This window comes from Mesoplodon densirostris, chromosome 2 (genome assembly GCF_025265405.1).
Source record: "Mesoplodon densirostris isolate mMesDen1 chromosome 2, mMesDen1 primary haplotype, whole genome shotgun sequence".
Taxonomy (NCBI): domain Eukaryota; kingdom Metazoa; phylum Chordata; class Mammalia; order Artiodactyla; family Ziphiidae; genus Mesoplodon; species Mesoplodon densirostris.
Genome location: NC_082662.1, coordinates 168,244,189 through 168,265,161, shown reverse-complemented (window position 1 = coordinate 168,265,161; position 20,973 = coordinate 168,244,189). Strand labels below are relative to the sequence as shown.

At 48.6% G+C, this 20,973-nt stretch overlaps 1 protein-coding gene across 2 annotated transcripts in view; it reads left to right on the top strand.

Annotated features, from left to right (window-relative positions):
• UCK2 (uridine-cytidine kinase 2) overlaps positions 1-19,459 on the top strand; it is a 69,463-nt gene extending 50,004 nt beyond the window's left edge. For both annotated transcript variants that reach the window (XM_060091322.1, XM_060091321.1), the window contains exons 2-7: positions 803-962; positions 1,796-1,892; positions 8,561-8,703; positions 14,998-15,095; positions 17,365-17,413; positions 19,024-19,459. In XM_060091322.1, coding sequence (XP_059947305.1) covers positions 803-962; positions 1,796-1,892; positions 8,561-8,703; positions 14,998-15,095; positions 17,365-17,413; positions 19,024-19,163 — 687 coding nt within the window. In that variant the 3' untranslated portion in view covers positions 19,164-19,459. The remainder of the gene's footprint in view (positions 1-802; positions 963-1,795; positions 1,893-8,560; positions 8,704-14,997; positions 15,096-17,364; positions 17,414-19,023) is intronic.
• Positions 19,460-20,973: the final 1,514 nt, after the last annotated feature.

Sequence of the window (20,973 nt, the reverse complement as noted above, 5' to 3'; positions counted from 1 at the left end):
AAAAAGCGTATGTTATTGGAGAGAAAAGGAGTCAGATATGTGTATTACTAGCAACACAACACAAAGCATGTAGGTTTGAGTTCATCTGGAACTGGCGTCCCTACTCTTAGTTGGGATATCCCTAGGTTGTTTCAGGTATTGGTGATGTTTATGTCTCCAGCTCTAAAAGCGGGGGCACACATCTGTGACAAGGCTGGCTGGGGTACTGTGAGGGCGATCATGTCCACGGCTCTAGACCAGAGCAAAAGAAACCAACAGAAGTAGGATGGAAGCCATGACCTTGGCCTTACCGCCAACCAGCCAAGCTCTCTGTTATGAGATTCCTTTGACATAAAGAGATGTGCAGGGGCTGTGAGATGTCTAGTAAATGCCCAGTCACTTCATGACCCAGAGGCCCTTTGGCCCATCAGCACAGCCTCAATGTGCCCTTTCCCCACTTTCTGCTGTCTTTTTTGTGTATCTCTACCAGGGTGCAAGCAAGGAAGAATAAAATAGTGTCACCTTTTATTAGTAGCTTTGGGGAAGGCTTTATGGAAGAGGAGTTAGAGATTACGGCCGTCCTTCCCCCTGCCTTCACTGTGGATACCTGAGCGTAGTAAATTGTGTTAAGGAAAGAGAGGAAGAGACTTCTGGGGCCCCCGAATTCCTTCTCAGCAGACATTTCCTCCCTTCCCCTAATGCATCATCCAAGGTATGGTAGCCTTTGGGTTCTCCCTTCCAAAGGCCTCCTTGCTCAGGGCGCACACATCAGCTCAGTGACTGGACCTCCCTTATTCCGTGGTGTTCCCTTCTTTCCTTACAGTCTTCCGTTTGTGCTAAGATTGTGCAGCTCCTGGGACAGAATGAGGTGGACTATCACCAGAAGCAGGTGGTCATCCTGAGCCAGGATAGCTTCTACCGTGTCCTCACTTCAGAGCAGAAGGCCAAAGCCTTGAAGGGCCAGTTCAATTTTGATCACCCTGGTGAGTCGGGGCATTGAAGGGGTGTGTGTGTGTGTGGTGGGGGGATTGGTTGAAGAAGTTGCTTAACCTCTTTGTTTCCCATCCATAAAATGGAGGACTGATAGGTACCTTGCAGGGTTGCCGCGGGGCTTATAGGAAAGAAGCACTTTGCGTCACATCCTCTGGTGCTTGGCGCCTTAAATACTGATCGAATCTGTGTCTGAACAAGGGTGACTCTTGGAGAAGCCTGGGCCAGACACAGGCTAGCGCACACGCAGCTGGTTCTCCCGCCTCCTGCTCTGCAGCAGCCTGTGTCACACCCTCCCGCCAGCACCCAGCACGTGCGTGTACGTGGCTCATGTGTTAAACTCACCGACTGGCAGAGAGTCGGGTGGAGGGTCCAGGATGGCTGCCTGAATGTTTTTTGCCCTGACAGTCCCAGATGAGCACACTGCCCCTTTAGCTGGTTTGGAGTTCTTATAACTGTGGGAGTCAAAACTTGGTGTGGTGCCTGCTGCAGTCCCCTAGTTGTGAGTATGCTTTCCAGGTTATCATATGCTGCTGGATTTAGAGAGAGGAGAGAGATGTCCAAGGCCAGAGATGGAATGGCAAGACAAAAAAAAAAAAAAAAAAAGAATCCACTTTTCAGAACTCCTTTATACACTTTGGTTTGAGGTGCAGGGAATTCGCATTCTGCTTTGGGTAGAAATCTGGCTTTTTTGTGGGGAGGGGATGCTTCTCTAGGGCGTGATACACATATGTGAAATAATAGGTTTATAGGGATGCCCTGCTCATTATTATAGGAGAAATCATTTTACAATTAAAAAACATCTTAATAGTTTGATTTCCTTCAGATGCCTTTGACAATGAACTCATCTTCAAGACACTCAAAGAAATCACCGAAGGGAAAACAGTCCAGATTCCTGTGTATGACTTTGTCTCCCATTCCCGGTAAGTGAGCTGCTCTGGGCTAGGGATTGTTACCTGTTGCTCCCCAGAGCGTCCCCAGAAGTTCCAGGCTTCTTCCCGCCCCGCCCATGTGCCTGGTGCCCACTGTAGCCTGTCAGTGACAGGGTGGTGGCGTTAGCATTGCCTGTAGGTGCACGGGGTCAGGAATTCATCCAGGTGCTTCCTGGAACAGTCCAATTGTGATCATCATGCTTTGTTAACTCTGAAGGGATAGATTTGTGAATTTGGACTCAGGTGAGGGACTGCACATTCGTCCTCATCCACATGCCCAAGCTGTTGTCCCTGGAACAAATGCAAGGGGGTGTAGTAGAGGAAAAACAGGAAGAAGAAGAAAGGAAGCTGTTCTTTCTGCTCTCCTGGTTTACTTGGGATCGAGCTGTGTGGGGAGGTGTGAGGGCACTGGGGTCACCAAAGACTAGACCCACCAGAGAGCTTCTCAATCACGTCAGACCTGTCCTTTCCATTTGTCGATTCTCATGCTCCTAATAAGGAATAGCAGAGTGGCTTGACCTCCATCACAGCCTCCTTCCCTCTTGAGTGGTGGGAAGGGGCTTCTGCAGGACTTCCCTCCTGCTAGCCAGACCCAAAGCTCCTTCAGAGCTACACAGAGCTCTCTGCTCACTTTGTCTCCTTCGGGGGACCTCCCAGGCACACTCGACACTCGTAAATGGTGTGTCACACCACGTGTAGCTCCTTAGTAGTGGCTCAGTAAGTGTTGTTTTTAGCTCTGGGCTCTTTTGAAAGTTTCTCCCTCCCACTTTTCATTTTCCTTCTTGGTTTCTTTATCCCATTCTCTCTTGAGTTGATTTTTTTTTAATGGGAAATTAGATTTCATACCAAATATTTCTATAATTAAAAACAAATGTTTCTATCATTAAAATGTTTCTACTACCAAATGTTTACTACCAAATGTTTCTATAATTAAAAGCCCAATCTTCATCTCCCTGTGTGCTCCTTTAGGACACATCTCAGCCTTTAATGCAGTTAGCTCACATGTTCTGTGCTCTTCTCATGAACTTTCTCAGAACTTGAGGGTGTGGCAAAGATTGGGTTGGAGGAGGAGAAAAGAGCACATTGTGATGGAAAGCCGGGCTGCTTTGGTTCTCGCCTTCATCCCTCACCAGTAGCTCTTGAAGTACTTCCTATTATGGACCCGATGCTGCTGTGCAGGACATTCAAAGAACAAGATATGCCTCCTATATCAGACCTCTACAGACTATGCAGGAATAAAGGGGTGCTTAGAATAGGGAACTGGAGCTAACATGAATAATGAGGGGGCTGGGAGAGTAGAGATCTGGGAGTCCACAGCTGGAGAATCAGAGAAATTCGTCTCCAATGATGGCACCCTGAGCTGCCATCTGGAGAAGAAGCTAGGTTCATGCAAAGTCCAAGAATCTGCTGCATCCATCCGGGCCCACAGCCTCTGAATGGGAACTTATGGAGTGTCTGCAGTTTCCTTGTCTAGCTATTATGGTCTCCTAAAAATTACAGATTTTGTTTCACTTTCACCTTCTTTTTTAATTTAATTTTAAACATTTATTTTATTCAAGTATAGTTGATTTACAGTGTTGTGGTAATCACTTTCATCTTCTAAGTTTCCCATTGGCAAAGTAGCTGGGACCATGTAGGGAAAGGGATTCTGGGAATTGTAGTTTCTAGCCTTGGGGGAGTGGTGGTGATGTCAAGTTGACAAGAGACAGTCTAGCCCACCACCTCTCAGGCCCTGGGCGGGGTACTGCTACAGAATTACAGTACAGCCTGACGACTGAGGCAAGGGGATGTGGAGCAGTAGGAGGGAGGAAGGGCTGGAGTATTTAGTGCAGGTTGTGTAAAGGAGATGATATTTAAGCTGTGCATTGGAAAGCATGAGAAGCTGTTGGGAAAGGGATTTCCGAGGTGATGGGTAGGTAGGCATTTCAGGGGCCAGCTTGGTGGGGGATTGCAGTAGGTTAGGTGTGGAGGGATGGGGGTCAGTGTGTTGGGGGAGCGGCAGGAGGTGGGGAGGCTGGGAGGCAGGCAGGCCTCAGATCAGGAAGGACCATGGACCCCAGGGCCAGAGGACAAACGTGTTGGCAGTAGGAGCCATAGATGGCAGTTATGTAGGAATGGAGAGGTCAGTCTTGTGGCAGGAACGAGGATTCACAATGCTGTTTGGGAAGCCCTTGGAGTGGCCCAGGTGAGAGACTGATACGGGCCCGATGGAAGGGAGTGGAGTGAGGGCAGTTGGCAGGAGTCAGGGCCTGACCAGTGTAGTCGGGGGGCGGGAGGTGAAGATGAGTATCTCGCGCAGCACGAGCTCCGTCAAGTTCACGTATTAACAAAAAAAAAAAACCCTGCAGAGTTGCCCGTCCAGATGTGTTTCACTTTTTTCTCCAGATTCCCCTCTCAAACCTTTTATTTTAAAATCCTGTTCTTGAGCTTCCCTGGTGGCGCAGTGGTTGAGAGTCCGCCTGCCGATGCAGGGGACACGGGTTCGTGCCCCGGTCTGGGAGGATCCCACATGCCGTGGAGCGGCTGGGCCCGTGAGCCGTGGCCGCTGAGCCTGCGTGTCCGGAGCCTGTGCTCCGCAACGGGAGAGGCCACAGCAGTGAGAGGCCTGCGTACCGCAAAAAAAAAAAAAAAAAAATCCTGTTCTTTAGTGGCCCAGAGCCCATCTCTTGCATGAAGCTTTGTGACCACCTAAGACGACAGCAGTCCCCCCCCAACTCTTAAGAGCCACTTGTGAGGGACCCAGCTGTCCAGGGTTAACTGAGCCCATCCCACCCATGGGTCTTTCATGGTAACCACAAACAAATGTTGGGCTAAAACTGAGAAGTCACCTTTTCTCTGTAAATACCTTTCTCTGGCCTTCCCCTTCTTTATCGTAAGGAATGATTGTCAAATGAGAGGATTGGGCTAGGTAGTCCCAAATGCTCTAATACTCCAGGTTTCTTATGTGAACCTCCCAGCCCATGTCTAAACTCCTAAACAGAATATTGCACCATAGGTTCCTGGCACATCCTGGGCTAGTGGGTGCTCAATAAATGTTGTTTTTAGCTCTAGGCTATTTCTAAATTTTCTCCCACCTAGACCTACATGTGGACTTGGGAAGTGATTGATTTCAACTTTTTGGGGCACCACCCACAGAGCAGGCAGTTTGTTCTCCTTACTGTCCCAGGATTGAAGAGGCATGACTGTTGAGTTGGAAAACTACCTGTTCCTTTTTAGTGTTTATCAGTTAGGCAAGCTGATCAGCACTGCCAGACAGTGTCAGTCTGGGTAAGTTAGCACGGTCATTGCCCTCACTCTGTGTATTCCAAATGGAACCCTAGGAATCCCACACACATGTTTTGTTTCCCAGCAGAGCCTTTCTGCCCTCCTCTTGGCCCAGGGCAGCTGCCGAGAGTGACTCATTATTTCACTCACTCATTGATCCTTTTTTCTATCCATCTTGCTTCTGAACTCTGCCCAGTTTGGTTCCTTATCCTAAACCACAATGAGCACCCTGTTTTCCAGTACCTGACATTCTTCTAGGGTTGGCGTGTCTCAACCCTGGCTGCACAGTAGATATACCTGGGGAGCTTTTTTTAAAAAGGGCTGAAATCTTGTCATTTGCGACAACGTGGGTGGACTTAGAGGGTATTATGCTAAGTGAAATCAGTCAGACAGAGAAAGACAAATACTGTATGATTTCATGTATTATGTGGAATCTAAAAACAAATGAACAAACAAGAAAACAGAAACAGCGTCATAGATACAGAGAACAAACGGGTGGTTGCCAGAGGGGAAGGGGGTAAGGGAAGAAGAAACGGTGAGGGAGATTAGGAGGTACAGACTTCCAGCTACGAAATAAATGAATCACAGGTATGAAGTGTTCGGTGTGGGGAATATACTCAATAATAATAATGTAATATCTTTGTATGGTGACAGATGACAACTAGACTTACCATGGTAATGATTTGGAAATGTATAGAAATATGAAATCACTGTGTTGTGTACCAGCAACTAACGTAGTATTGTATGTCAATCATACTTCAAAATACAGACTCATAGAAAAAGAGATCAAACTTATCGATACCAGTGTGGGGAGTTTGGGGAGGTGGGGAAATGGGGGGTGGGCTTGCAGGGGGAGGGAGAACTAGATAGTCAAAAGGTACGTACTCTAGTTATAAGATAAATAAGTACTAGGGATGTAAGGTACAACATGATAAAGATAATTATCACATTGTACATTATATATGAAAGTTGTTAAGAGACTAAATCCTGAGTTCCTTCACAAAAAAATTTTTCTATTTCTTTTAATGTTTCTTTAAATATTTCATTTATATAAGATGACAGGTGTTCACTAAACATTATTACCATTATTGTGGTAATCATTTCATGATGTATGTAAGTCAAATCATTATGTCGTACATCTTAAACTTATACAGTGCTTTATGTCAATTATATCTCAATGAAACTGGGAGAAGAAAATGTAAATTAAAAAAAAGAAAAAATTAAAAATAATGTGTCAAATATGGAAAAAGAACATTGTTTCTAGAAACGGAAAACACAACGGCACATTTTTAAAACTCAGTAGACATATTTAGCAGCAAAATGGACCTAAAAAAACCCAATTCAAACACTAGGGGATTGATCTGAAGAAATCATTCATTAATGCATTAAGGAAAGAAAAAGACAGAAAAAAAACAGAAAAGAGATTAAGAGACATGAAAGACAGTGAAAAGACCTGAAAAATATTTAATCAGAAGGAAAGGAAAGAGAATAGAGGCAATATCTGAAGAGACAGTAGCTTAATTTTCCCCAGAACTAATGAAACTCACTAAATCCATAGATTCAAGAAGCCCAACAAATCCCAAGCAGGATAAATAAAAAGAAATACAGAAGTGAGTTCTACGTTTTGGAACTGGTTAACATTCCATTGTGTCCTAACAGTTCATTTTTGTGCCTGCTGCAGTTGTATTTCAAAGTTATGTACAAAGTTGTGTGCACGCACAAACATGTACATGGTTGCTAATTGTGTTATTCATCCTTTCCATTTCCTTCTTTATTGCTACTTCATCTGTCAGTTTCTAAAATCCAGAAGTTAGGCATCTCTCCAATACCAACGTGGATGCAGTTTCTCCTGGTATTTTTATCCGCTCAATATACTTCGAACCTCTGCTGTTAAGTAAATAAAGTTTCATGACTTTAAAAAAAAAAAAAAAAAAGAAGAAATACCTGGGGAGCTTTTAAAAGATATCGATGCTCTAGCTCCACCCCAGACTAATGAAGTCAGAACCCCAGGGGAGTAGGGTCCAGGTATAAATATTTTTAAAGGCTCCCCAGATGATTCTTTGTGCATCCAGAGTTAATACCGCCATCCTAGAGAGTCTCCTAATTGCACTAACCTGGTGCTTTTCTGCTGTCTTTTATGTTTCATATTCTGCCACCTTGGTAGTTGCTCCAACAGTGGTGCCTTAGAATTTAGACAGGAACCCAAGGGACTGAGCCAGTAAAGAATCAAAGCATGTTTATGGGAAGGAAGTCCCTCCTTAGTAGCCAACTGCTGCTGACTTTGCTGTGTCTGCACAGGTAAAACCTATCATCTTAAGGAACTTTTGAAATAACTGTTTGGTTTTCTTCACAAATGTCTGCTAGTTAGGGTGAGTGGTAAACCTTGCAGTGGCGTCATTACTTCCCTTTTAGTGAATTTTGAGGTGAAGTGCAAAGTGGTTTTCCGACAGAAGCAAAAGGTAAGATTGCAGTGAAAGTTGAGACAGGGCAGAGCTGGACCCCAACAGGCCCCAGTTATCCATTTGGTTTCACTCCCCTGGCTTTTGAAAAGGCGTGTTTACAGTAGTATCTGCCTTGGGCTTCCCAATCCTGTGGGGAGATGGATGAGGTAATGTATGTCCCTGCTTTACCGATAAGGAAGACAGTTGTAGGAGGTGGGCAGGGCCAAACCTGGCAGGACTGGGACTCTTTCCTTCCACAGAAATCCTTTCCCCTTCCCACCCTCTTACCTAGAGCTTTCTTTTCCCCTCCCTCCATCTTTCCCTTCCTTCTTCCTCCCAGTTGCCTCAGCACTGGGGGAGGGGGTGGAGTTGTTGGGAGAAAACTGTGAGTTTCTGTTTTTGAAAGTTCACAGTGTTAGGTTCCATAAATGCCAGGACTGAGAGCATTCCTGGAGACGCCTTCGGAGGGGAAAAAGAAAAAGTGATCACATCTTCTTTTGTCTGTCTTTATGCTTCATTCAACAGCAGGGGTTTTTTTGTTTGTTTGTTTGTTTGTTTTTTTGACTGCGCTGTGTGGCATGTAGGATCTTAGTTCCCCGACCAGGGACCGAACCTGCGTGTCCTGCATTGGAAGCGCAGAGTCTTAACCACTGGACCGCCAGGGAGGTCCCAACAGCAGGTTTTTGATTCCAAGGAGAAGGCTGTCTACCCATCTGTTTATGGCGGAAGCTCAGAAGAACTGGTCACAGGAGGCCTTTGCTGCAGCCGTTCTGGCCCTCATTCTTGGGTCTTCCGTGGTGGTCTGAGGGCTCTGTAAGGCTGTGTTAGCTAAACCCTCTCAGCACCCTTTCAGTCAAGGGGCTAGGACCCCAGACTCCCAGACAACTTCTCTTGTTTCCTCCTCCCGGGCTCCCCCCACCTGGCTCGGCCCATCATCTGCTCTGTGCTTTGCAGGAAGGAGGAGACGGTTACTGTCTACCCCGCGGACGTGGTGCTCTTCGAAGGGATCCTGGCCTTCTACTCCCAGGAAGTGCGAGACCTGTTCCAGATGAAGCTTTTCGTGGACACAGATGCGGACACCCGGCTCTCCCGCAGAGGTGCGTTCCAAAAGCCTCTGATGGCTCTGTCGGTGGCCTGTGACAGGCCCCTGCCCTCCCCGATTCTGGGGCCCGTGCCTTCCCCGAGGCAGCCTTGTGGTTGCCTCGTGGCTGCGTGGCCCAGCCCAACTGAGTCAGTCTAGCCCCAGGGATGTCCTGTTGCCCAAACATTTGGTGACATTTGAGAAGGGATTAGTCACTTACTGTTTCAGCTAACGAAAGGCTTGAGAGGTCACAGAGATGACATAAGAAGTTCACGTTTTGGTTTTGCTGGGGAAAAGTTTGGTTAAATGCTCAGTTCCTTATGATTTCCCCACAGGTGTCATAATCAAGATGGGAACTCACTGTAGGACATCTGGGGTGGGGGGGCAGGAACCCCTCTGCCTGCAGCTCTGGGCAGCTGGTCCCGCCTGCCCGCTTCTCTCGCCCTTTGCTTTCCGGAAAGTTCTGTGGAGGTTTGGTCACTCTGTCCACCCAGCTCGGGAGCAAAGTCAGTTGTTCTCTCTGCAGGCCTTCCTTCCACGAGTGCTGAAGACACCAAACTGCTTGCTGGCGGGAGAGCGGAGCCTGTGAATTCAGCTCTGCGGCACCCGAAGCAGAGGGCTTGCTTCCACCAGAGAGCTTGGGAGGCTTTGTGGGGAAAGTGGGTTATGGACTTGGATGTGGCGGGGTGATGGCCTAGGCAGCCCAGGAAGGCATATACCGCAAACAGAGACACCATGGCTCGTTAGGACTGTCTTGCTGATCTGGACAACAGGTAGGGCTGTCGCCCGTGGGTGGTGTGAGGGGGAATGGAGAGTTGGGGAGAGATGAGAAAGGTTCCTAGCAGAGTTAGAGCTGACCGGACCCCAGCCAAGGCAGCGGGGTGTGGGTGACTGAGGAGAGGGATGAAAGCTGACTTAAGGTTGAGTCCCCATCATGCGGAAGAGGAGTGACACAGGAAATGCCAGGGTTAGCTCCTAGTCGCAGAGCCAGTCGTTGGCAGAGTCAAATTTCATAAGCTCCAGCGCAGAGCCTTCTGACCTCAGAGTCTGTGAAGTTTCCTCTTTTCCGGTTCATGAAACAGATTTTTAGTTTATCCAGTTCAGTGCTCTTGTCACAAGAACTATAAGTGGAAATGGCAGAATCTAGAGAAATGACTCCCTGGGTTTTACCCTCCTAAGAAGTAATAGGAGTCACACTCTTTTAAGTCAGGGGAGCTGTACTTCCCCTCCCCGGTGGTGTCGGGCAGTGGGCGTAACCTGATGGAAAAAAGGAGAATTCTACTCCCAGCAGAGCCCCTTGCTAGCTTTGTGACTTTGGTGCCTCTTGTGACCTCCCAGGCATGGGTGTTTTTATTTAAATGGGTAATATGAAGGAGACAGGCCTGTTTTTTAGGTTACACAGGCCAGGTAAGAATTGCATGATCTTTTTTGACAGATAATTGAGGCTTGAGCCTGACAATCGCTTATGCATCTGCCCCAGGGTCTGGTTTATCACCTTCATCCACAAACCCAGGTCCTACCCAGGCTGATCTGCTCAGTTGCCTATATTAGCTTGCCACATTTGGGAGGCATCACTGGGGGTAAATTTGGAGTCAGATGAACTGGACATTATTTAAATCCTGCTTTCACCATTGAGTAGATGTGTGACCTTGGGCAGATCATGTTTTTTTTTTTACATCTTTACTGGAGTATAATTGCTTTACAATGGTGTGTTAGTTTCTGCTTTATAACAAAGTGAATCAGTTATACATATACATATGTTCCCATATCTCTTCCCCAGATTATGTTTTAATCTCTTTGTACCTTATTTTCCTATTGGTTGATCATGTAAGGATTAGTTAGTACTCCTGGGATAGTTGTGCCGATCAGAGGTAATGCAGGTAAAATGCCTGCATTTGGTGGTGGCATTAGTCGATAAATATCAATGTGGCAGATCAGAAACCTGCTTCACCTGAGATGATGATGTTATGTTTTCCGAGTGTTCTCTCAGGACTTGTCAGAACCTCTGAGTACTCATGTCCTCAGGAGATGGTGACACCTGGGCTGGTAGCATCATTAGTCCAGCAGGTGGTACTAAAGTCCCAGGGGATGGAGTGATGCCTGAGGGTGGAGCGAGTGCAAGAAATTGCATAGGAAATTAGAACCACGTTTTGTGGAGGGGCAACATCCTTGGACTCTGATTCATTCAAACAAGTAATCCTAGGGTAGATTAAACAGAAACTTCTCCCTCCTTTTCTTGTACTGAGGTCCTTATGTGAAATGGGGGAGAGACCTGAGGTGATGGTGGCCTTCTCTGGGGATTTCTTAGAGTCAGTTCTCTTCACCCCCTGCCTTCCCTGGTGCCCCTGGGGCAGGTCGCTGCCTCCTTTCCGTTCTGCTGTCTTGTCACGTCACCCACTGCTTAGTCACTCTCAGCAAAAGCTGTTTCTACAAATTCAGTCTCTGTCCACCTAGGACAAAAAATATGCCTGGCATGTGCTTTGTGGGTAAGGGAGAGGGAGGGAGGGTTAGTCGGGAGCTGTGGGGCAAAAGAACATTCCTGGAGACTTGAGTAAGTGCTACGATTTCACCTGTGTGTGGGTTACATCCTCCTGGGCACATTCCACGCTGACCCTTATGTGGGAGGGAGGTCTGCACGAAGTCTCATAGCCTTGGAAGGACTTCCTTCCTTCCCAGGGACCCCCTTGTATTTCTAGGGAATTGGTTTCCTCCCAGCAAAGCTTGCCTTTGCCTTCCCTCTCTATGTGAATTTAACCAACCCTTGAATTAGGGACAGGGGAGGCGTGAGGCAGGGGCCCTGAGACTGCTGACCCCTAGTCTCTCCCGCCATGGCTCTCTGTGCCCAGTTTACACGGAATTAGGGCTGCAGTGAGCCTTGACATAGTAAGTGCGTTCGTTTACTAGAGTAACACATCTCCTCAACGAATTTTTTTTTAATTAATTAATGTATTTATTGTTTATTTTTGGCTGCGTTGGGTCTTTGTTGCTGCGCACGGGCTTTCTCTAGTTGCGGCGAGCGGGGGCTACTCTTCGTTGCGGTGCACGGGTTTCTCATGGCGGTGGCTTCTCTTGTCGCGGAGCACGGGCTCTAGGCACGTGGACTCGGTAGTCGTGGCTCACGGGCTCTAGAGCGCAGGCTCAGTAGTTGTGGCGCACTGACTTAGTTGCTCCGCGGCATGTGGGATCTTCCCGGACCAGGGCTCGAACCCGTGTCCCCTGCATCGGCAGGCGGATTCTTAACCACTGTACCACCAGGGAAGTCCCCTCAATGAATATTTAAAGTGAATTGACAACCATGGAGGAATTGTGTTTATTCTGGGTCCTTCTACATTTGGTTCTCGGCTTTGGCTGATGTGAAGCAGCAACTAGCTGATCTGGAAGGGCTGAGTGGAGGCCAAGCAGGGAAGGGTAGACCTGTCGTTTCCTGCCCTTTACCCTGCAGGGCCCCTCTGAGAGGGCCGGTCCCAGCCCAGCAAATGTGCCAGGGCCAGAATGATGACGAGGAAGCTGGTTTTAAGTCCCTGGAGTTTCTGGTTTGTGCCAAGACCTTGTTCTGACTTAGTTGTTGGCTTGGCCCCGTTTCCTGATGGAGGAGGAGGGTGTTTCAGTGCAGTGAACTGGCTGGCCCCGAGCTGTCCTTGGCTTAAGGAGGGGGCCCGTCTGTTTAAGGTAATAATTCGATGGAAGGCTCTTGGGAGCAGAGGTGGGCGATGCCTTCTGGTTTTGCGTGTTCCCAGCGTCTGGGCAACGTGCCGACCCACTGCCATCTCCTTTTCCAGGGTGGAAGCTGGAGGATGCCTCCTGCCTATCTTCCTGTTTCTCCCTCTCCATCCTGTCTTTCCACGTGTCCGCCCCCCACCTCCTGCACTGCAGCACCATCACCCCCCACCCCGCCTTCCCAGCTGCTCTGAGGGACTCGCACCCCCACTGGGTCCAGCCTGCTCACCTGAGTTCACAGTTCCCATCCTCCCGATACGATAGTCTGCCGTCTCAGGGAGCCACCCCCCAGAGCTTCCTCAGGTCCTGTTGTCTTCATAGAAACTTAGGCTTATTGAATACACACCGTGTGCCAGCCACGGTGCTGAAGAGTTTTATGGATATCTCCCTGTCTTCCTAAGTGACCGCTTTGTGAGAAAGTTGCTATTACGGGCTCTGCTTTACAGTCAAGGAAAATGAGCTCCAAAGATGTTAAGTAACTTGTCTAAGGCCACAGAGGTAGTAGTTAATGGGGTCAGGATTCAAACTGGGTCAGTTTTGCCCCCATCGCTGTAGCTGATGGGGCAAGAAGTGGCTTTGGGCTTCAGCAGTCGCAGGTGTGACTCACCTGCGTCCATTGCTTTCTCCCTGGTACGTTCCTCTCTCCCGTGGCATGACAGGTGATGCTCTCGGGTCTGCAAGACACAGGAGAGCTGCAGGCCTGGGCCGAGGGCAGTGGCAGAGCGATGTGAAAGGGGAGTGTGTGTGTGTGTGTGTGTGTGTGTGTGTGTGTGTGTGTGTGTGTGTGTGTGTTCTGGGGGAAGGACAGAGGTTCCCACAGTGCTGAAGCTGTCAGCAGTTGTGTGAAATGCGCGTCTTGTGAAACAAACCCAGCATCAGGCATTTGCCGGGCTTTTGAGTCAAAGCTGCTTAATAAGTGCGGGCGTGTGTTTGCTTTTTTCCCCCCCGGCTCTGATACCCTTTTGGTCTGGCTTCCTTTTTCCTTTGGACCTTATCTGGAGACGTGTGAAGAGCTGGAGGCCGCATGGGCTGTGTGTTTGGGTGAGCTCGGCCCGTTGGCCTGAGTGCCCGAGCTCTTGGAGGCCCGTGGGGCTGAGCCACGTGGCACCTGTTGGGGCTCCTACTTGGCCGAGCGTCCCTGGCAGAGCAGCGGCGGTGGCAGCTGGAGCAGGGCCCGTGTCCAAATGCCTGAGAAGACCATTTCCTGGCTGGGCTGGGTGCACAGGTGGCAGGGTTTGTGAGGCAAATCCTGACGATGTAGGGACCAACCAACCGTTTTATTGCCAGGGCTCCTGCGGGGGGAAAACTCCTTGTGATTTGAGGAGCTGGTAGAGAAGTCAATGGCGACAGCAGTATATTTATTCCCCGGGTTTCTGGAATGGGGTCTTCCTGACAGTTTTCTAGCCATCTGATCGTGCAGACTTCAGCCAGCCTGGACCATAACCACAGGCTCTCCCTGTTACCTGCGCTTCCCCACGTGCATGCGTTCCTGTGTGCATGCCTGCGTGTAAACACAGAACTACTTACAGACGTGGCTTTCCAGAAATTCACTTACACTTATTCCCTATGTTTGTTTAGAGTTTCATCCCACACTGAAACGATTACCTGAGAAATGATTGAGGGGAGCTGAGAGCCCATTGCAAATGACTGTAGACGGATTTGATACCCTTTTGGGGTGGGTGGGAAAGAGTTAATAGCCAAGATTGAAAACATCTGTAGGGAGGGGCTGTTTTTGATTATGGGACTCAAGCTCACTTGCTGAGTTTGGGAGAAGCTCAGGCCCAGGGAGGTTAGTGCACAGTGGCGGAATGAGGATTCTGGACGCTTTTCCGTGTTTTGATGAAAGACTGTATTACAAGCAGTGTTTGTTGCAAGTCCCCGAATAACAGCCCCCCCAGGAGGAAGAAGGTAGAAGATTGTGTTTGGGTCCATCTGGGCAGCTTCACAGCTCCGGCCCACGGTTTCTTACACCATGGTTTTCTCATCTTTCACTAAGAGGTCTTCCCTTTGCAGACCTCTGTGCTTGGGGTGGGCAGGAGTGGCTGACCACAGCTGGGCCCTCTGCCCACTTCTGCCCCCTGTAGGGGCTCGAGTGTGGGTGGGAGCCGGGCAGGTGGAGGTGGCACATCGGCAGAGGGCTGCCGTCCTGAACACAGGTAAGTGTAAGGGTACAGGATCAGGGTGGGCAAAGGAGAAGTCTCCGGGCAACCCACACCCTTTTCCAGGAAGCCCCACCACCTTGCTGGGCCCAGTCCACTTCTTATTATGAGTTTGTCCTGCCTTTTTCTGGGGTTCGCAATGAAGTTTTATTTGGGTCAAATGTTGCTTGAAACTAGAAGACTATTGGCTTTTCCTGGAAAACCTTTTGCTTTGGAGAGCATAGCTGGATTTGACTGTAGCAAGACGTGAAAATGCAACTTGTTTTTCCCAAAGCTGCTGCTGACTGGCTCTCAGTCAAGTCTCTTAGGAATCCGGCTTGTGAATCATCCAGAGTCATTGTGAAGCCTGTGTGATCCTGGTCGTCCTCGTGAAAGGCGGACATGTATTGACTCATGCACCGTTTTCTTGATTCTTGTTTTTCCTTCTCTTCTAGTATTAAGGGACATCAGCGAAAGAGGGAGGGACCTTGAGCAGATTTTATCTCAGTACATTACATTCGTCAAGCCTGCCTTTGAGGAATTCTGCTTGCCAGTGAGTTGTGTTCTTGTTTTTCATTGAATTTAGTCTTTAAAATGTAATCAAACAAATAAAGGTCTGTAAGTTGAGCTCCCTGGCTGGGATTTCACTCATTCCCTCCTCTATCCTCAAGTCCCAAGAAAGGGCAGCCTATGCTGCTTTGTTTCCTATCACTGTGTTCTCCAAGACCTCTGTCCTGCCACTCTTTTTCTGGGGTACCCCTTCAGGATCCTGCTGTCTGATTCCAGCAAGCTGTACACTTCTTGCTTGGTAGGCTTATGGTGTGAGACGACCTTTGAGACTCCCTCATGGTGTGAGACCCTTTTATCGAGGGTGCATCAGTATCTAAGGATATACTCAGCCACTTGGGTCTTCAGAAGGTCTGTGATGGTTGGAGTACTGGTGTAGGAGGCCTCAGCTACAAGGTATTCCCTTCTGAATCTCTTCTGCCACTACGTCTGAGCCCCATTTCGAGCTTGTCGATGGTCCCTGTGTGAGTTCCCATTTGGGAGGTTCGCCATATTGGAACAGGCTTCTGTACTTCTGCCCTAGGCTCTGTCAGGCCTCCCCACGGCAGCTGGGAACTCTCTAGTGAGGTGGCTTTCAGAGAAGGAAGGGGGAGGACGGGGGAATTCTCAGCTTTTAGCGAATCAGCCCTCAGCCTAGGAAACACCCCAGCTTCTTCATGAAAGACAGGTGAACGTTGAGGGAAGACCTCAGGGACATGGGGTTTGGAGTGGTGGGGTTAAGTTCTGAGAGAAAGCAAGAGAGGTTGGGTCTTCGTCTTGTCTTGGGGAATACCTTCAGGGAGATGAGAGGTGTAGAGTGTGGCTGAGTGTGGGGATTTCTCTGCTTCGCCTAATAATTAACTTCTTTTTCCTCCCGTGGAAAAATATGATCCCAAACCATCTTTCTTTCTCTCTTTTTAAATTTTTATTGGAGTATAATTGCCTTACAATGTCGTGTTAGTGTCTGCTGTACAATGAAGTGAATCAGCTATACGTGTACCTATAATCCCCTCCCTCTTAGACCTCCCTGCCATCCCACCCATCTAGGTCACCACCTAGAGCACCGAGGTGAGCTCCCTGTGCCATGCAGCAGCTTCTCACTAGCTCTCTAGTTTACACATGGTAGTGTATATATGTCAGTCCCAATCTCCCAATTCATCCACCGCACCCCACCCCTGCCAATCCCCCACACCCCGGGGGCCCTCTTTGTTTCTTCAAGTCTGTTAGTAGGTTTTGCATCAAAACAGACTTGACATTTGTTTCAGTCGGGAACCAGGCGGACTTTGAGTCAGCCTGAGTAACGCTGATGCCCTGTTCATTCCCCTGGAGAGGATTGGGTCACAGGATTAGGTTTCTGGGAAGAGGGCAGAAGTGGCTGTGGGGCTGTGAAATTCTATCCATCCATCTGAGGACGTCTCCTGCTCTTTTTAACTTAATAATAAGAAGACTAAGTAAACTGATTACTGAACATACATTAGAGTTTACTGCCAACTTTCTGCTGTTTAACTTAGCTGTAATGGAGCTCAGAATTTTACGTAAATATTTTCTGGGTGGTTCTACCTGTTCCTCCTGTCCAGCCACTCAGTTCAGGGAAGAGAGCAGCTCATTCCCACGTCAACCAGGAACTTGGGCTTGATAAATTGTCTGCCTGGCTCAAGTTGGGCCTCAGTTGCAATTCAACAGTTGTAGCGTGGAAGCTGCCCAGAGTAAAGATGCCCATGTCCTAAGGCATCGTTTATGTGGTCTCACCAGGACACAAGTTATTTGTAAAATGGTCCACGAAATGTCAGTCAACTTTACAAACAAAAAGAGAGCCTGTGGGCTTTTTCTTCTTTCCTTCTTTCTTTTTGTTAAGGCTGTGTCATAACAGAGCTAGGGAAAGTGGTCATCAATGGCGATTACTTTTTTTTGGGTTTACCCTCGTGCTAGATAAACTGTGTGTAGAAATCCAAGGTAAATTGCTCCCCTTTAAGTTTGGTTTTCCTAGTGGTGAAGAGGCAATTATATATTTGGTTTCAAAGACCATGTTCTCTGTGCAGATTGTAAGCTGAAACAATGTTACATGCTAATGAGAACTCAGGGAAAAGCCGATTTATTATAAATTAGATAATGTGGATAAAATGTATTATGTTTAAAGCCACAAGCTCCTGCTCTCTGGGATTGGTAGGAGAAGGCAGGCCCTTTCCCCACATTCCCTTAGAAGAGGGGCTTGGTCCAGCTTCTCTCTTTAATGCATTGTAATGCATTTAATGCATTGTAAATATCTTTCTCCACAGACAAAGAAATATGCTGATGTGATCATTCCTAGAGGTGCAGATAATCTAGGTGAGTCCTCATGGGGTGCCATCCCGTGGGGCATAACTTCTACCCTTTGTCAGTTATACTTTGGGGTAGGATGTGGTAACCAAACAAGGCTCTATAGATGTGGTTGAGCCACTGGCTGCTGCTGTGAGCCAGAAAGGTATTTATACCTATGTGTCTGGCCTCGGGGACAGGCCCCTGTGAATATGCACGTATATAAATGGGGACAGACGTGAACTTGTGCTTCTCTGGCAACAATCAGAGGGCAATAGATTACCTTCTACTGTCATTCCCAGTGATGATACCTGGCTGCCTTGTATCTGAGGCCATTTTTTAGCAAAAGCAGATTTCCTTCTTAATCTAATTTAGAATGACCTGCCACTAAGGTAGCCTTTCCTAAAGGGAAAGGGATTTCTACCACTAGTGCATTTATGGGTTAGCTTTGACTTGTCTAGAAAGTAGGACTATCCCTGGACTTAGGCATAATGGGGCAGAGTTGAATTGTGAGAACACCCTGTCTTCTCATTCTCTTTATCATTTATTTCAATTTTCCTCTGTTTAAAAAGTAAATTTTTTGCTGAGCCTTTTGGGAGTTAGTGACAGCAGTGAAAATTTCACTGTATATTTCTTTTTCTTTTTTTTTTTTTTTTTTTTTTTTTTCGCGGTACACGGGCCTCTCACTGTTGTGGCCTCTCCCGCTGCGGAGCACAGGCTCCGGACGCACAGGCTCAGAGGCCACGGCTCACGGGCCCAGCCGCTCTGCAGCATGTGGGATCCTCCCGGACCGGGGCACAAACCCGTGTCCCCTGCATCGGCAGGCGGACTCTCAACCACTGTGCCACCAGGGAAGCCCTCAGTGTATATTTCTTAAGGACAAGGCCATCTTCATTTACATAGCCACAGTGCACTCATCACATCCAGGACAATTAATACTGACTTAATCTCCTTTAACTTTCCTCAGCCTTTCTTTGTTTTTTTATGACACTAACATATTTTAGGAGTACAGGCCCATTGTTTTGTAGAATGGCACTCAGCTTGGGTTTGCCTTTGTGTCCTCATGATTAGCTTCAGTTAATATAGTCTGGAGAATACCCTGGGGGAGGGGTGTTCTTGGGGCATCACCTCAGAGAGCACTTGATTTTTATCCCATTTTTGGTGATGTTAACATTGATCATTTGCTTGAAGCATATGATTTATTTCCAAGGCTAAGGAAAGAGAGTCCCATTTGACCTTTGGAGGAGAAGGGGGCCTTCTGTGGGGTCCCTGTCCTTGAGATGGGGAGCTGCATGGGATGGGGACCCAGTGGAAGGGTCTCAAAGCTAATTGATGGTGTCAGAGTGAAGGCCAGACCTCATGTCTACAGAATGTGGGTCGATTGCTTTCGTCCAGTCTGTGCCTCTGATCGTGTCTTACGTTGTCCTAGTCCGAGAATGCCCCTGCGGGGGTCATATTATCCCTGATGGAGGCTTGGGGAGGTGGCGTGACCTGCTCACAAGCAGCAGAGCCAGTTTTTATCTGGAACAGTTTTTAGCCTTTGGTTCCTGAGTGCCGTCCACCCAAACAGACACACAGCCCCACAGACGTGCTCCCACCGTCCCCGTGTCCCTAACACTCTGTTGGTCTCTGCCCCACAGTGGCCATCAACCTCATCGTGCAGCACATCCAGGACATCCTGAATGGAGGACTCTCCAAACGGCAGACCAACGGCTATCTCAATGGCTACACCCCTTCACGCAAGAGGCAGGCCTCGGAGTCCAGCAGCCGGCCGCACTGACCCCCGTCTCCTCAGACCCTGGCCCCGTTCCTCAAGGGACAGGAGGAGGGGGCAGGAGGCGCTGTGCATCTATACATATGGTTTCCTATGACATTGCTATATTTAAGAAAACACCATGGAGATGAAATGCCTTTTTTTTTTTTTTTTTTTTTTTTGGTACTTCGGAGCAGCGAAATGAAACAGAACTTGACCCTGAGCTTAAATGACAAACTGTGCCAACTACTACTGGTGATGCCTAATTATGACTTCAACGTGTAACCAGTTATAAATACATACATATATATATATATAGAAAAGGATCTATTTTTGTGTAAATGTACAAATACTGTACAGCTGTTTGCCGTAAGTATTCTGCAGGAGGGCCTGTACTTGAGTGTTTCGGGGGCTGGAGCTGGAGTTTCACCAAAGGGAAGTTGCCTGGTGGCTTCCAGGTGGGGCAGGCTCAGGCATCTGGGAGGGAGGCTCATGGCTCGCGGCTCTCGGTGTCTGTGGGACTCTTTGGAAGTGGAGTTTGGAACTTTTGATCGCTTCCCCTGCCAGATGCCACCTTCTTGGTGCTGGAGCTTTAGGATAATGTTGATGAGAGATCCTCTTTTCTTTTTTATTTTTTTATTTTTTTGAGTTGAAATTAGGCAAGACCTCAACTCAAAACTCAAACTCAGGGAAGGGGCCCACTGAGGGGAGCGAGTCTTCTGCGTTTTCTTCTCGCCCCTGCCCACTTCTGGCTGCTCGGGTAGCTCCACGCTTCCTTCCTTACTCACCCGCTTCTCAGTCTCTCCGAAAGCCAGAGAGCTGCCTCGCTCTCCTTCCCTGGTGGGGATGTGATGGGGTCGCTTCCTGACTGAGTGGGGAAGGAAGGAGTGGGACTATGCCCGTCGTATCGTCTGAGATGCTGCTGCTTCCCAGAGAAGTCACCCGTGAGATTCCTTGGGCTGTCCCCCAAGCTGTGGAGTGCACAGTGGACCCTTGCAGTCTGGGCTTCGGTTGAGGACCTCTGCTGGCAGCCTCCCCCTCACAGGGTGGCAAGAGAGCTCTGCCGTGTAGGGAGCCTGTAGCTTTTGTTCCCCGAGGCGTGGGGATTTGCAGCGAGGTGAGGATAACAGGGGCCGTCACTGGCAGCATCACAGCCACATTGATTGACTTAGTTACCATGCTGCGCGTCACATGGCAGCTGCCGGGCAGGAGGGGCGGGGAAGGGGAGTGGCTTTTTTGTTTGTTTGGGTTTTTTTTTTTTTTTTGCGGTACGCAGGCCTCTCACTGTTGTGGCCTCTCCCGTTGCGGAGCACAGGCTCCGGACGCGCAGGCTCAGCGGCCATGGCTCACGGGCCCAGCCGCTCCACGGCATGTGGGATCCTCCCGGACCGGGGCATGAACCCGTGTCCCCTGCATCGGCAGGTGGACTCTCAACCACTGCGCCACCAGGGAAGCCCGGGAGTGCAGTTTTTAAGTCACAAGTTGGAGTCTTAGGCTGAAAACATTTGGGGTGGAGAATTCCAGCTTTTCCGAGGGCTCCCTCTTGGTGAAAACTTCCTTCTTTGCAAGAAGTACGGATTCCTGAAGATTCCTGGTGGGGAGGGGTGGAGGAAGCAGGGGACCAAGCGAGAAGGAGGAGGTGTGATTATAGAGGCCTAAAGCGTCACCTTTTAACTGCAGAAGAGCCAGAACTTTTCACATCAGTATGTACCATCTCAGTGCTCGGTAGGCTATGCCCTCAGTTATTCCCTTGTGACTGCCGCAGCCTGAAACATTTTGGGGAACGCTTCTCCTTCCATTGCTTTCATAGCCCCTCGAGCCATTCAGATAAACTGAT